This window comes from Prionailurus viverrinus, chromosome X (assembly GCF_022837055.1).
Source record: "Prionailurus viverrinus isolate Anna chromosome X, UM_Priviv_1.0, whole genome shotgun sequence".
In the NCBI taxonomy this organism is placed as follows: domain Eukaryota; kingdom Metazoa; phylum Chordata; class Mammalia; order Carnivora; family Felidae; genus Prionailurus; species Prionailurus viverrinus.
In genome coordinates, this window is record NC_062579.1 from 13,052,039 (window position 1) to 13,069,365 (window position 17,327).

A 17,327-nucleotide genomic window follows, 5' to 3' on the forward strand; every position below is an offset into this window, starting at 1 on the left:
AAAATTTTTTTTAAAGTTTATTTATTTCTGAGAGAGAGAGAGAGCGAGTGAGCAAGTGAGCATGAGCTGGGGAGGGGCAGAGAGAGAGGGAGACACCAGAATCCGAAGCAGGATCCAGGCTCTGAGCTCTGAGCACAGAGCCTGACATGGGGCTCGAACTCGTGAACTGTGAGATCATGACCTGAGCCAAAGTTGGACACCCAACCGAATGAGTCACCCAGGCGCCCCATAGAGGTCTTTTTTTTTTTTTTTTTTAAGTTTATTTATTTTGAGAGAGATAGAGGGAACGTGAGCCAGGGAGAGGAGCAGAGAGAAAGGGAGAGAGAGAATCCCAGGTAGGCTCTGCACTGGCAGCACAGAGCCTGATGCAGGGCTTGAACCCAAGAACCATGAGATCATGACCTGAGCTGAGACCAAGAGCAGGACACTTAACCAACTGAGCCACCCAGGTGCCCTTAGCAGAGGTCTTTAAACAGTGCACTAACGTGACCAAATTTATTTCCAAGAAGGTAACTGCAAAGGTAGTAGTATAGAGTGATCTGGAGTAGAAAGCAGTGGTAGGTTGTAGGCATTCTATTTAGGAGCTTGACCCAAAGTGTAGGTAAGAGACCACCATGGTCTGAGAACCGTAAGCAGTGCAACGCAAAGGAAAAGCTGGGACACTGAAATATTTCTAAGAGCAAATTTGATGAATACCTGCATGTACAAGAGAAGGGAAGAAATCAAGAATGATTCCAGGTTTCTGGCTCAGGAACTGAAAATACAACAAGAAGAAAAGAACAGCAAACGGATAAATTTAATCATGTGTTTTCATGTTTTGGGAGAGCCATGCAGGTGAGGACATGCAAATACAGGTCTGATGTCTGGTTAAGAAAGAATAATTTGAGAGTAATTAAAATGCTGAGAGTAGTTACAGAAAAGACTGAGGTCAGCCAGGAAAATGAGCACAGAAGGGAAGAAAAGTCTATCAAAGATGAAACCCTAGGAAACAAGAACATTTAAGCAGTGGTCAGAAAAAGAACAATTTGGGCATTAAAAATAATGAATGCAATTATTTGTAATTGCTGAATCATCCTGATTATTAAATCCTGGGGTTCATTATAGTAAAGTAAGAAAAAGTCAAAGCTAACATAAAAGTCAACTCACTGGACACCATCCCCACTGGAGGTAACCAGGGCTCTGATAACTGGAAATAATTAAGAAAACAACCAAACACTTATTCTGCCTTTCTTGTTTGAGCCTTATTTCAAGGTATTTCAACAGCCCTAGCTGATGAGAGAAAGTTCACGGTTTTGGAAAATATCAGCTAATAAATGAAGAAAGAATAAAAGTAATAGAAAAGCACAATTTTGGAATCCCTACTAAAATTATTATTTCAAGTAATGATTACCAATGTTTGAAACCACTAGATGAAAGCCTGCCAGGGAACGTCGCATAGAGAGATCAGGTGTAATCATGGGAACTCATCACTTAAAGTTGGGCAACCAGGTGTTGTAACCCTTCTGATGTGATGCAACAGAATGCAGCATGAGCTATGAAATAATCTTGCCAAAAAAAAGTTTAACCAGAAATGGAATAAAGGAACAAGTTCAACAATATTATAGGGAGAATAAAACAATTTCAATACTCCTAGGAAAAAACTAATTGTTGTGTAACCATGTTAACAAGAGAGCCACAAAAACTGGCTTTAAATTCATTCAATTGAGCAAAATCAACTTGCCCAGGTAAAGTTTTTTTTTTTTTTTAAATCAACCAATCAGTAACTGCTGTCCATCTGTGAAAATCAGACAAAAAAGAAGGGACTCCAACAACCACACCTGAGTGCAAACTGATCAACAGTCCCACCCAAGTAACCACTCTTACAGATGATGTCGACCCATTTATGGCCCTGAAAATCTGCCAGTTCTTGAGCTGCACCCTTCCCCAAAATCCTCTGTAACAACAGTGGTCTGTGCTGCTTAGGCACTCTATTAGATCAGCATCACTCTTCCTTACTAGAGTAAGCAACAGTATCAGCTTTATGCTTTTTGTTTCATATACTGAGAGGTTGTCTTTTGACAAGATAAATACAGAAAGTGGAATTCTGTAAAACTGTATTGGTTTCTTCTACAAGTAAACGGTAGGGGGGAAAAAACAAGGGTAGACTGTTCTAGAAGAATGGAAGCTTAAGAAATACAACCAAATGAAATGTTCAGATGTGATTTGGGGCTGTAAAGACAAAGTTCTGGAGAAAATCTGAAAAATCAGGTTATGAATTGGTGTTAGTGGATACCTTACCAATGTTTTGTTAGGTGTGGTTATGAATGAAAGAAAACATCCTCACTTTTTAGCAATGCACACTTAAGTGGGTGACAAACGATATGTCTGGAATGCTTAAAATATTTCAGTGAAGAAGAAAAAGAAAAAAGCAATAAATGAAGCAAATGTGGCAAAATCTGATGACTGTTGAATGTAGGTGCCTGGTATTTGTGTGTTCACTGTATTATTTCTATTTTTGCAAATTACATTAGATAGTTTTCATAATTAAGCAGAGAAAAGCAGGCAGAGAGGAATGGTCAAGCAAGAGATCAAAAGAGGAACTGTTAAGGAAGTAGGAGAAGCAGGTGAGAAGAGGAAAACCTAAATGGGGAGGAAGGTGCCAACAGTGTCAAATTCTCCTCAAAGAGACTTTTTTTTAAAATATGAAATTTATTGTCAAATTGGTTTCCATACAACACCCAGTGCTCATCCCAACAGGTGCCCTCCTGAATGCTCATCACCCACTTTCCCCTCCCTCCAACCCCCCATCAATCCTCAGTTTATTTTGTTTTTAAGAGTCTCTTATGGTTTGGCTCCCTCCCTCTCTAACCTTTTTCTTTTTCTTCCCCTCCCCCATGGTCTTCTGTTAAGTTTCTCAGGATCCACATTCAGAGAGACTTTTCTTAACTGCCTCACCTAAATTGGCTCCTGCCCCTGCCCCTGCCCCTTCCCTCACACTTAAGAAATATTCTGGTTTATTATCCCTATTGCTATTACTTTCTGAAATATATTAATATTAATTCCTTGTCTCCCCAACTAGAATGCAAACTCTGTGAGACCAGAGATCTTCTCAGTCTTGTTAACACTGCATCCTAAGTATATGTTGCAAGACCTCAATCATCTGTTGAATGAATTGTGTGAACAAATGGTACAGAGAGTTGCCTTTCTAACAATCTGCCACTGATTTAAGCAACCAGATCACTGGTAACCATAACAAGAGGAGTTGCAATAGAATGGTGGAAATGAACGACAAACAGGGTGTGGAATAAAAACAGCCAAAAAATGGTAACAGAAAGCACAGACTACTCTTTACAGAGGCTCTGTGTTGAAAGGATGCAGGAAGATGGTGCAAAAACATGAAAGGAAGGCCAGGTCAAGAAAAGGGTTGATTTTTCCCAACACTAGAGTATGTTGGTCAGCTGAAAAGAAGGGGCCGAAATAGATGGAGTGATGAAGGTTTAGTGAACATTCATTTATATAGCAAACATTTTTTTTACCTTTTTTATTGTGAAAAATAACATAAAGTGTAAAACAAACAAACCCTGCACAACCCCAACACCAAAGTATACAGTTCAATGATCTACCACAAAGTGAATAGTCAACTGGCCAAAAAATAGAACATTGCCAGAACTTCTCATCCAATGTAACCACTTTTCTTATTTTGCCTTCCCTGTTGCCATCTGAATACGGACCTTAAAAAACTGTAGTTTGTCTGCTTTTAAAACTTTATATACAGAATCATATAGTATTTATTTTTTGGTGTCTGAACTGTCCTTGCTCAAAATTCTTGCACAATTTACCCAAATTGTTGCATATAACTATGATTTGTTCATTTTCTGCACCCCTGGACCAAAGGCCTCAGCCTGTTTTGGTATGGCTTTTGAGCTAAGAATGGTTTTTACATTTTTAAAAAATGTGTATTTATTTTTGAGAGAGACAGACACAGTGCGAGCAGGGGAGGGGCAGAGAGAGAGGGAGACACAGAATCCAAAGCAGGCTCCAGGCTCTGAACTATCAGCACAGAGCCTGATGTGGGGCTCGAACTCACGAACTGTGAGATCATGACCTGAGCCGAAATTGGATGCTTAATCAACTGAGCCACCCAGGTACCCCTTTACATTTTTAAAGTGTTGGAAACAAACAACAAACAGTGAGAATATATGACACTGTGTGTGGCCTGTAAGCTAAAACATTTACAGAGAGTTTAACAACCCCTGCTGTATTCCATTGTATGAATATGTCATAATTTATCAATCCATTCTACTGCTAATGTCCAGTTCCCACTTTTTAGCTATTACAAATAATGCTGCTATGAACATCTTTTACTACTTTCTTGATGTGCAAGTACCTTGATGCATGTAAAATGAGTGCACCCTGAGGATTCGGATTATTGGATGAGGGTGTATATATACATTTGGCTTTAGAAAATAATGCCAAAAACTGCTTTCCAAAGTGGTTATAGGAGTATTTATATTCCTTCCAACTATGGATCAAAGTTGCCACTGCTCCACATCCTGTCAGCACTTTATATTGTCAGTCTTTTTACTGTTAGTCATTCGGGTGGGTGTGCAGGTGTAGCTCGTTGTGGTTGTGATCTGCATTTTCTGATTAATGATGGTGAGCAACTTTTTATAAGTTTATTGGCCAGTGAATATCCTCTCTTAAAGTCCTTATGTCTCCTACCCATGTTTCTACTGGGCTATCTTTTTCTTATTGATTAACTGGAGTTCTTCATATATTCTGGATACAAGCCCTCTGTTGGTTATGTGTCTCACATGTCTTCTACTCTCCAAATGGAATCAATGTGAAGTTATCAGTTTTAATGTAATAATAATTTATCAATTTTTTCTTTTATGGCTAGTGTTTTTTGGGTCCGAAGACTATTTTTCCAACCCAAAAATCATGAAGATACCCTCCTATACTCTCTTCTAGAATCCTTTTTGTCTTTTTACACATATATATAAAATATATGTATATTTGTGGCTCACTTTGGCAGCACATATACTAAAATAAATGTATATTTGTAATATTCTTGGAAAGGATTTTTGTGTGTGGTGTGAGGTAGGGATTTTGTTTTTATCTTTTTCTATATGAATAACAATTTTTCTTGCATAATTTATTTAAAAAGGCTGTTCTTGGAGCACCTGGGCGGCTCAGTCAGTTAAGCATCTGACTTCAGCTCAGGTCATGATCTCACAGTTCATGAGTTTGAGCCCCACATTGGGCTCTGTGCTGATAGCTCAGAGCCTGGAGCCTGCTTCAGATTCTGTGTCTCCCTCTCTCTCTCTCTGCCGCCCTCCCCCCACCCCCCACCACTCATGCTCTGTCTCTCTCTCAAAAATAAATAAAAACATTAAAAAAAATAAAAAGGCTGTTCTTCTCCTATAATTTCCAATGGTCATAAATCGTGTCTATATATGTATAGGTCTGTCATCTGACTCTCATTTTATTGTGCAAGTCTATTTTTTATACTTCTTTCAGTGACATATTGTCCTAATTACATTTATAGTAAGATTGGATATTTGGTAAAGCAATTCTTCTTATCTTGATCTCTTTAGGAGTGTTTCAGCTTTTCTTGGTCCTTTGTATTATGTGTTATCATATTAGAATCAGTTTATCAAATTTCACACAAAAACTTCTTAAAATTTAAATTTGATTTGCACTGAGGCTATGGTTATGCTGTTCAATATGGTAGCCACTAGCAGCAACAAACAGCCACCAAGGACTTGAAATATGGTCAGCCCAAATTCTAAGTGTAAAATGCACACTGGAGAAAATAAAGTGTACACTGAATTTCAAATAAGTATGAAAAAAAATAATGTATCGTATTGCATTAATCATGTTTTTGTAGTTTTTTTGTTTATTTATTTTTGAGAGAGAGAGAGAGACAGGGTAAGCAGGCGAGGGGCAGAGAGAAGGGAGACACAGAATCTGAAGCAGGTTCAAGGCTCCGAGCTGTCAGCATAGATCCCCACACAGGGCTCAAACCCACAAACTGCGGGATCATGACCTGAGCTGAATGCAGAAGCTCAACTGACTGAGTCACCCTGGTGCCCCCTATCATTTTTTTTAATGTTAATTACATGTTGAAATGATAATATCTCAGACATATTGGTTAACTAAAATATATTACAATTAATTTTACTTTTTTTTTTTACTTTTTCAATGTTGCCACTAAAAAATTTACAATTATGTATGTAGCTCACATTACATTTCTATTGGATGATGCTGATCTATACAAAACCCACATCTTTACAACACTAGGTCTGTCATAATGTGAATACAGTACAACTTTCCAAGTTATTTTGGTCTTTAAAATTTTCTTTAAAATACAATCTTCCAGTTTTCTGCATGGAGTTCTTACATAACTTTTGCTACATTTATCTAGGTATTTGAGATTTTTAAAATACTATTGTAAATACTATCTTTTTAAAAAAATTTATTTTCTGTTGCTAGTATACAGACTTGAAATAGATCTTATTTACTGACCTTTTATCCAACAACTTTGCTAAACTCTTATTAATTCCAAGAATGTATATGAAGATTTGGATTTTCTATGGACACAATCATGTTGCCTAAATAATGACAATTTTATCTCTTCTTTTTAAATCTTAAACCTTACTTCTTTTACTTGCCTTACTGTAGTTGCTAGTACCTCCAGGACAATGTGAACGGAAGTGGAATAATGGATGTCCTTGTCATATTCAAAATCTCAAAGGTAAAGCTTCCAATATTTTAGCATTAACATGAGGATTATATGAGTACTCGTTTGGAGGGTGTAAACCAGAAACCTGGGCCCCTGGAGTTTCTGCTTGGGGCAGGGATCTTGTCTCTGGCTATATTTGGTGGGGAGCATGAATAAAGGCCACAGGCTCCAAACATGTATGTGGCAAAAAAATAAAAAGGTAAGTTGAGTACTCTAAATCTATGGGGCTTGTTCATATTTCAAACGTCGTATCGATGAATTTCTTAGGTATTTCTTATACTATAGCCAACACTCTAAAATTTCATTTTTTAGTTTGAAGCATTTATTTTTAAATCTCACCAAAACATATCCACTAAGGAGTACTTACTTAAGAATCATAGTCATTGTTTCTTTTCGATCTTTTCCTTGGAAAGGTAGTGTACCAGTGAGCATTTCAAACTACAAAAGGCAATATCATTAAAGGTATTAGTCAATAAGTATAAAATCTCAAGGCCAGAAAGTAAAAAAGCATCATCGTAATTACAACCAAATCTTGTAAAATTGCTATGTAATAAAACAAATGATTTATAGTTCTACTATATTTATTACTGACCTCAAAAACACCCCAAACCTTACCATTAACACACCAAAAGACCACCAGTCTGCACTCTGAGTATGACCTCGACGATTAACTACTTCTGGAGCCATATATTCCACAGTTCCACAAAAAGAGTATGCCTTCTTTTCATGGTCAATAGACTCTTTACTTAGGCCAAAATCTGCCAAAATAAATATTGAATTCATAAATATCCTACAATAACTTCCCCACTTAAAGTTTAAACTCTGAGTGCCAATATTTACCTTAACTATTACAAAATTCTAATCCAACTTTTCAAACAACGTGCTACTCAATATTTGTACCATGATCAACTTAAAAGAAATTATATAAAGTAGAGGAGAATATTTTAATAAAATTAGGATTTTTACCTGTTAACTTGATGTGACCTTCTTCATCAAGAAGTATGCTGAAACAAAGTCAGAAAATCTTTTCAAACCACTAGACAGAGATTTATGGAAGCTAGGATGGAAATTACTGTGTTAAGGACTAGATTACTACATTATTCTAAAATATTTAGACTGTGAATAAAGCAAAGATAAAAAAGGAGAAATAGTTTTTAGATGCACATATGTAACAAATCCCAAAGGCAAAGTCTTACATATGTGTATTAAGGACACCTAAAAGCTATTAGAAAAAGAATCAAAACCTATATATATTCTTTCCAATTTCTAGTTGCTTTCCTTTTTTTTTTTAAATGTTTATTTTTGAGAGAGAGGGAGAGAGAGAGAGAGAGAGAGAGAAAGAGAGAGAGACTGAGTGCAAGCAGGGGAGGGGCAGAGAGAGAGGGAGACACAGAATCTGAAGCAGACTCCAGGCTCTGAGCTGTTACCACAGAGCCTGACATGGGGCTCGAACTCACAACTGTGGGATCCAACCTGAGCAGAAGTTGGATACTTAACTGACTGAGCCACCCAGGTGTCCCTCTAGTTGCTCTTTCTAATGCCATTCTTCAGAAGTAGCCTAATGCTTGCACAATAGACAGATAATCCACATATTTGAGTCAACTGCATTAAAGGTGTAATTTTCTTGGTCATATTTTAGGCATCTGACTCAATCATTCTTTCCTAGCTTTTCCATCCAATCCTGTTCTTTTTTTAAATTAAATTTTATTTTTTAAAGTTTATTTATTTTGAGAGAGAGAAAAAAAGTACGAGTAGGGGGAGGGTCAGAGAGAGAATCCTAAGAAAACTCTGCAGCACAGAACCCAATGTGTAGCTTGAAACCACAAACCGTGATATCATGACCTAAGCCGAAGTCAGACACTTAACGACTGAGCCACCCAGGTGTCCCCATCCAATCCTCTTAATACACCTTCCTTACACTCCTGGTTTTTCACTGACCTATCCCTTCACTGTATACAGTCTCCAGTGTTTTCTCTCTTTCTCAGTAAACTGTGAGCTCCTAGAGGGTTTTACCTTATTCATCTTGTAGAGCAGTGCCTGGTAGAGCAGAGACAAATAAGAAATGTATGTTGAATGCATGGGGCCAGTCTACAATGGGTCAATAAGGCATGCCAAATAGTTTGGGCTTCTTCTCAAGTGCACTAACATAAAAGGTTTATATGCGTGGAGGGTAAGGATAATCAGATCTTCATTTTTATAAAACAATTTGGAGGGGAAAATAAAGGGTATTTGGTGATCTCTTAGATATGGACCATGATAAAGGACATATAGAGAAGACACTCAGGTTTCTGGCTTTAACAGATACTTCAGTGGAGAGTAACATCATTAATTAAGGAGCTATAAGAAGGGGTAAGTACTAAGCTGTAAGCCAATAATTCTATTTCTGGATAGGTATTTTAGCATACTGACTTGAAAGGCCAAGTAATAAACTGTTTCACTTATATTCAAAGCTATTCCATAACATAGGCATTTCCTTACTTTTAATTCTAACTAAAAATATGTGAAAGCCAAATTTTGCTCTAATATAATTTTACTGTGTCAAAAAAACTACTAACCCTCCTATGTCATTAATTCAACTATGATTATAATAAACTTTACAACTGAGGATAATTCATTAGGGACATATTTTTCATGTCTCTTTCATAAGGCATTTAATATGAAAAAAATAAAAATCTTGATTATTCTTGATTACAAAGTAGACCAACCATTTAAGGAATATAAAGGGAATTATTAGGTATGGTGGAAACCATCCTTCCTTCTTTCCAATAAATACATAAAAGACAGTTCTAAAAACAAAACAAACTTCAAATCATTCTTAGTAATTTTGAGAAAAAAAGAAGACATGGCTAAAAGAACATTACTTATGCCTTCTATAGCAAATTCATTCTCTTAAGATAACCATGCCCACCCTTTATCTTTGAAAGAAAAATATAGTTATATTAATAGGGAAAGTTCCCTTTCAACTATTAATAATCATTTTTAGCCATATTTATTATAATAGAGTTCTGGTTTAAATAGAATCTGGAAAATCCTTTACAGTGCATAAAACAGTCTAAAAACTGAAATGTCTTCCAAGTTCTATATGATGGTATATATTTGGATTATTTAACAACTAAATGTTATTTCAATTAAAAGCGTCATCTAGACATCTATATGAAAGATCTCACTTCTTACATACATTTGCTCTTATTCAACCCTTAAGAAGGGCTGATGTTCTATACATAATTTTATTACCAATGCTACTCCAATGGTCTACAGTAAATACATTCAATTAAAGGACATAAAACAAGGGGCACCTGGGTGGCTCAGTTAGTTAAGCATCTGACTTCAGCTCAATTCATGCTCACAGTTTGTGGGTTCAAGCCTGGCGTCAGGCTCTGTACTGATAGCTCAGAGCCTGGAGCCTGCTTCGAATTCTGTGTCTCCCTCTCTCTCTCTCTGCCCCTCCCCTGCTCTCACGCGGTCTCTGTCTCAAAAATAAGTAAATATTAAAAAAAATTGAAAAAGGATATAAAACACTAACACATATTTTTATTACAAATGTTTAATCATGTTTATAGTAATTTTTTTTTCTTCTAAGGACTATATGCTTGAATATTTATTCTCACCAGAAATTATATTTTATGTCATGATAGTTAGAAATGGGTAAAATAATGTGAAAAGCTCAGTAATTATCTGGGGAGTAACAATGGAACCAATATGAAACTTATCCAAAACCAAAATATATGAAAAACAAAGGTAAAATGTGAAAGTGTAACAGTTTTTAAATGATCATGTAATAGGATTCCAAAGGAGCATTTCCTCTGTTTCCTGTTTAAATATATAATTTAAACATTGTATGTAATGTTTTAATGTAAGTAGTATCTAAATTCTTGATAAAGATGATGGTTGTACAATTCTGAATATACTAAAAACCACTGAACCATACATTTTAAATGGATGTTTTGTATGGTAAGTGAATTAAATCTCCTAAAAAATAAAGACTCTTATTTATATCTTTAAAAAGGAAAAAAAAACTTTCTTGCTCAAAGCAGTAGATAGTAAACACCAGCTAATTAAAACACAGAAGTGTGTGAAATTTAATATCAGCTTCTTGATAGCTGCTACTACAAAAACAATGGGAAATTTGCTCAACTCACACTTAAAATTTGAAATTATGTGGAAAAGGAATAAATGGTATTTGGAGGAAAGCATTAGCTCTATGCCATCCTTCATACCAAAAAATTTCCAGATGCAGTTAAAAGTAAAAAAAGAAACCATAAAATTAGAAGAAAAGTATCAGATTATGGGATTGGAAAAAGCTTTATAAGAATAAAAGTCATGGAAGAGATCACAAAAGATTGATCTGAGGAAAAAAAAATACTTGTGTAGGTAAAAAATACAAAGTTAAAATTAAAAAAAAAACTAGAAAAATCTATTTGCAATATATGTCAAATGGTTAAATTCTTAATTTGTAAAGCTCTCTTACAAATCAAAAGGAGAAAAACAATACTCCAAAAGATAAATGAACAAAGGCCATGAACAGAATAGTCACACAAACATACAAACTGCCAGGGACACCTGGGTGGTTTAGACGGTTAAGCATCCGACTCTGGGTTTTGGCTCAGGTCATGATCTCACAGTTTGTGAGTTCTGGCCCCATGTTGGGCTCTGTGCTGACAGCATGGAGCCTGCTTGGGACTTCTCTCTCCCTCTCTCTCTGCCTCTACCTGGCTTGCTGCCTCTTGCTCTCTCTCAATAAACAAACAAACAAACAAACAAACATAAAAAAATACAAATTGCCAACAAACATATGAACATGGATTTCAACTTCATTAGAAATAAAAAATGCGGGGCGCCTGGGTGGCGCAGTCGGTTAAGCGTCCGACTTCAGCCAGGTCACGATCTCGCGGTCCGGGAGTTCGAGCCCCGCGTCCGGCTCTGGGCTGATGGCTCAGAGCCTGGAGCCTGTTTCTGATTCTGTGTCTCCCTCTCTCTCTGCCCCTCCCCCGTTCATGCTCTGTCTCTCTCTGTCCCAAAAATAAATAAAAAACGTTGAAAAAAAAAATAAAAAAAAAAAGAAATAAAAAATGCAAATGAAAGCAAGATAACAATAACAGAGATTATGATTGACAGATTTTTAAAAGTATATAGTGTTAGCAGAAATGTGAAGCACAGGCGTTCTAGCACAATTCTTGTGGTAGTTCTATGAAGTAATTTTATTTTTTATTACCTCCTAAATAATCACATTACATTGTATTCGACTTAGTAGCATAATTCCTTACTTTTCTGGTTTTAAGTCTCTATAGATTATTCCCAGGCTATGTAGATGGTCTAAAGCAAGTGCAAGTTCGGCCAAGTAGAATTTGACATCTTCTTCTGTGAACATCACCTAAAATAAAATAATAATTTTTCTGTCTTTATTTTCTTTCTGTGTCTGTAGTTTTTATTTAAAATTCCATCCTAGAGTTCAAATATTCAAAAATGATAAATATGCTAATCACATGTAGTTTTATCCACAATTTACTTATGAAAGGAATTTGCAAAAATTGTTGAATCAGTTGACTAATCACTTTCTAAATGCTAAATGTTCACTGTGGGAGAAATAATTTTACATTTTGTTAAGTAACAACTATATTCAGATTGTGACACTACTGCCCCACCACAGTACAGTAACATCTTAGAAATGAAAAATGATCTTTAAAATGTATGCTGGATTTCCACTACTAATTGTTTAAGGATATCTTGATATATTATTGCTTCTGAAAAACTATAACTGAAAGAAGCAGGACAAAAGACAAAGAATTTATTAATTTAAAGTCCTACTTTCAGAACAACTTCAAAAAGGAGGAAAAGAACTCTTTTTGGCTCTAATTCCTTAATATAAGAATCTTGTGCCACTAGAGAAAATACAACACAATATTGAAATATAACAAAGCTTTAGTTAAAACAGTATACATATAGATAGATTAAAAACAGAGATTAATTATATACCTCTTTGGATAAGCGTGTAAACAAATCTCCTCCCCTGAGAAAATCCAAAATAAGATACAACTTCCCTTCAGTTTGAAAAGCTGAATGAAGAAATGAAAATTTGTTTAATCTACCAGGTTTTTTTTTGGCTTATATTAGGTCAACTCATTCACAAATGAATATCATTTTTAAGCAAATTAATGATTATATCACAGATCTAAAGAGATTTTTATTTAGAAGATAACCAATGATTTTCTTAGTTTCCATGAGGAAATGTTAAATGTAGTGTTTCTTATTATGGAACCACTAGAACATTTGTTACATTTTCTTCAGGCAATAGTCTCTCAGGAATATAATAGTTTTAAAACATGTGATTAATAAGAAAAATTCCCAACATGGTCACTTTACCATGAAACAACAACAACAAGAACAAAAACATGTCACTTAAGTGCAGAAAAAATGTGGGTTGGTTAGCTTTAATCACACATAATAAGAATCATCACAACTTTACCCACTGAGAAAAAGCACATATACCTTTGGGGAAAAGAAAGGTGATAAAAGCTTCAGGATGTGACATTAGGGATTTTTTTCTTCCTTTTAAGAGAAGTTGGGTTGGGCTAACACATATGGACTACAAAATGCTGATACACTGTTATTAATTATTATAATAAAAAACAATGATTATTATTACCTATTCCTATGGCTACCACTCAGAAACATAAGTATAACTGCAATAAAAGCTTCGAAAGTTTAAGAAGTAATGGCTTAATTTCCATGACTTTATTTATCTATTAAACACATATAAATCTACACAAGCAAATATATACATTAATACATCTGAATGCACTCAGGGAGTGAGGCATTAGGTGGAGGAATGAGGCTGCAGGTGGTTCACAACTTACCATAATGCAACTTGACAATAAAAGGATGATTAACTTCTACCAAGATATCACGCTCCATTTTTGTCCGAACACGGTCTCGAACTACAAAATATTGCACATATGGCTATACTACAATAGCTTTCAGAGACAATCCTTAAGACAAAATCTCTTTGGGCACTATTTTAAATAAAATTTTGCTAAAATGTGAATCTACATTTTTATATATGCCAATAAAGCTATTTATACATACAAATAAAACATGACTCTTGAAGTTTTAAAATTAATATATTGTTTACTAAATTACACAACCAGAAGAAATTGTTTGTATTTAAAAATCTGTGCTTTAACTTAAAAAAAATACAGATAACATATCAGATGTTGAATCAGACGTTGGCTTTAAGATCAAATTTACAAACATTTTAATCTAAGTTATGAAAATGGCCAAAAAGGAGTAACTTTTGAAAAACAAGGCATCCCAATGAAATATTAAAACATACACACAAAAACGGAATAGATTTCACTACCCCTACCAACCTTATCAACCAAACAAGCATTCATTAAGCATCTATAAAATGTGGCAGACATGGTGAAGGATGAATGAATATACCGAAAAAGGTCTATTTTGAGTTAAGGAAGAGAAGGAGAGGGAGAAGAAATAATGTAGTGCAGCTGAAAGGGCGAAGGCTTTCTGGAGTTACAAAAAATATCTCGATTTAGATCTGTGTAATACTGAGCAAGTTACCTACTTGAACTCTGAGTCTCAGTTATCTCTCATAGATAAAACAGGGATAACACCACTGTACCTTTGGGGGCTGTGTGACCATTTGAGATAAGGTTTGTACATCCCAGAGCCTGGTACATAGGAGATACTCAATTAAATGGTAGCTATCGCACCATGAATACGATAAAGGGATAAAATGAGTTATTACTGGGAATAAGGAGTACAGGAATTCAGAGAAGGGAGAGATGAGTTTTACTTGCATGGGAAAGCTAGAGGGAAGAGGTGGATTTAGGAACTTTTAGAGTGGAACGTAGATGGGTGGAAAGGATCAGGCCTAAAGAAGAAAAGTCCAGGTATGGAGTACCAGTGCAAGTGAGAACATGGAGGCATGCATGAAGAAAAGAAAGCAACCAAATCAGTATGGAAATTGGGGAGGTGAAATTGGGAAGACCCAGATTCTTGATAATTTGGAATGGCATGATAAATTTATGTTTGATCCTGTAGGCAAAGCTCTCTTTTACCAACCAAACATTTCCTGAGTAAATTTTGTGTGTCAGGCACTGGGAGATACAAATACAAACAAAAGCATCTTCAAGAAGCTCATAATCTGGTGGGAATGACAGATGAGCAAAAAAAAAAAAAATTGAATACATTCTGGTAAGTATTCTGTGTTGGCAGCTCAAGGGATTTGAGAGGTGAAAATAATCATTCATTAAAGTTTTAATTTTTTTCTGTTGCATAATAAGGATAAATCATAAATAACTTTTATTTTTCAGGCCAGAATGACTGAATGGTTGTGTCAGATATTAAGCAGAAAGAATGGGAAAGAGAATCTTTTGTGGGGGGAAAGAAGGGACAGAAAAATGAGTTGATGGGGTTTTTGGTTTTTTTTTTTTTTTCAATTTAAAGTGACTGCAGATATTTAAAACACAGAAACAAGACCTCTGGAAAAAATAAACAAAGAAGCTAACACAAAATCCTATGTTTCCCATTCTACCAATTTTCCACTTCCAACTGGGAGATTTTGGTGCCAGTGACTGGAAATGGGCAAACCAAGTATAGAAACCAATTACTCTTGATACCTATAAAGCTTTGTTTTTTAAATGACTTGTCCAGCTGGTATATCAAATTCAGTATCAATCTCTGATTTCATTATCTGTCCTATCACAACAACTCTGGTGTCTTCTATTATTTATGTGAATGAGGTTCATCACCTAGGACTGCTGATAATTCTGCTCCAGTCTAGCCCACATCTGTGTTTTTTCTACTGCTACCCATATGATCTTGGATTCAGTTCCTATTACCTTAAAAGGTAGATTCCAAATTCCTACCTCTTTCAATAATTATACAAACATTACAAATCTTATCATTTAAAACTCACCTCTCTGTTCAGTAAGCAGCAAAAACATCCACCAACATACTTACTGTATATCTCTCTTCTATTATTCTACCACAATGAAAAGAACAATCATTTGGGAGTCAAGAGCTACAGTTTTTAGTGGCTCTGCTAACAACTGAATTACCTTAGTCAAATCCTTACACTCCTTGGGGACTTCCTGCTTCCTTCTCTATAAAATGAGAGGCTAGAGGGACCCCTGGGTGGCTCAGTTGGGTAAGCATCCAACTCTTGGTTTCGGCTCAGGTCATGATCTCACAGTTCATGAGTTTGAGCCCTGTGTTGGGGTCTGCACTGTCAGTGTGGAGCCTGCTTGGGACTCTCTCTCTCCCCCCCACCCCCCTCTGCTCCTCCCCTGTTCTCTCTTTCTCTCAAAATAAATAAACTTATAAAATAAAATGAAATGCTAGAACAAGATGATTTTCAATTATGATTATCTTGTGAGGTGGTTTCCTTACATGTAACACTGATGAGACCTTGTTTAGTTGCAAATGAGCAGTGAGATATTGTCACTAAAGGATTCCTTCATTTTGTCTGAGGTAGGACTGTTTAATAATTCTAATCTGGTTTCTTTTACTTATGTAAAGACCTGTTGACAAATATAAATCATCCTACAATCAGGAGTTCTGATGAGGATATAATGCTTTAGAAAAAGGCATGTTTTATATTGGTAAACTCTAAATCCTGAAATAGAATTTGTTAATAATGACTCATGCTGGCAAAGCAACTACGTTCCTCTGAAATAATTTTTCTCATATAGTAGTTACTAGGTTTTAAATCCTCCTTGACTTGAACATGAGAGTGAACAAGAAGAAATGGTGTTTATGTTTCCAGGATTATATATTAAGAAACTGTTGAAGCAATGGTTTACAAAACTTTTAGGCCCACAGACTACTGTATTAGGACATAAGTCCCCACAAACTCAACCTCACACTACTGACTTCTATTTGACCCCACTTATTGAATTAATAGGAACTCTGAAATGGAAACAAAGAGACTTCTGCTTAAATATAGATGTTTTATTTTCTACTTTCTTACAAACCCCCAGTGAAATTACATTAATGGAACAATTATGCATAAACTCGTAAGGACAAAGAACAGGAGAGGAAGCAAGAGCAGAAGTAGATAAGAGAAAGCTAAAAGCTAAGACTAAGGGAATGAAGCCAAGGAGAAATAAGCAAATTCTTGCCAGAGAACCCTTTCCAATTGGTTATTTGGTACTTCACTCTTAAATGAGAAAGAGTCAGCAAAGGACCCATAGGCATTTGAGGAAAGGCTCTAAAGATGAAAAACAGCTCTCAAAATAAATAGAAAGAAAAAGGAATATGGTGAAACAGAGACAATGTAAAGAACACAAGAAAACTTAAAAATCACCCTTGTCATTTATATCCACCAAGAGAGCAAAAATCATATGGCACCCATGAAAAAGAAGCTTTAAAAGGGATAGGGGGAAAGGAACCATTATCTTCAATAAACTACAAAGAAAAAAAGTGTAGAAGAACTCACAGATTAAAAGACTTAAAAGAGATTATTGACCAACTACAAAATATAGACCTTATATAGATCCCGATTCAAACATACTGCAAAAAGAAAAATGAATCATAACAATAGTCATAATTGGAAATGTGAATACTGACTGGATATCTGTATATT

The 17,327-nt window shown here is 35.5% G+C and overlaps 1 protein-coding gene across 4 annotated transcripts in view; it reads right to left on the minus strand.

Moving 5' to 3' along the window:
- Window positions 1-17,327, minus strand: part of RPS6KA3 (ribosomal protein S6 kinase A3) — a 127,219-nt gene that overhangs the window by 31,135 nt on the left and 78,757 nt on the right. For all 4 annotated transcript variants that reach the window (XM_047843695.1, XM_047843693.1, XM_047843692.1 and 1 more), the window contains 6 exons: window positions 13,579-13,659; window positions 12,698-12,777; window positions 11,989-12,095; window positions 7,691-7,728; window positions 7,340-7,482; window positions 7,092-7,162 (listed from right to left, as the gene is read on the minus strand). In XM_047843695.1, the coding sequence (XP_047699651.1) occupies window positions 7,092-7,162; window positions 7,340-7,482; window positions 7,691-7,728; window positions 11,989-12,095; window positions 12,698-12,777; window positions 13,579-13,659 (520 nt within the window). The remainder of the gene's footprint in view (window positions 1-7,091; window positions 7,163-7,339; window positions 7,483-7,690; window positions 7,729-11,988; window positions 12,096-12,697; window positions 12,778-13,578; window positions 13,660-17,327) is intronic.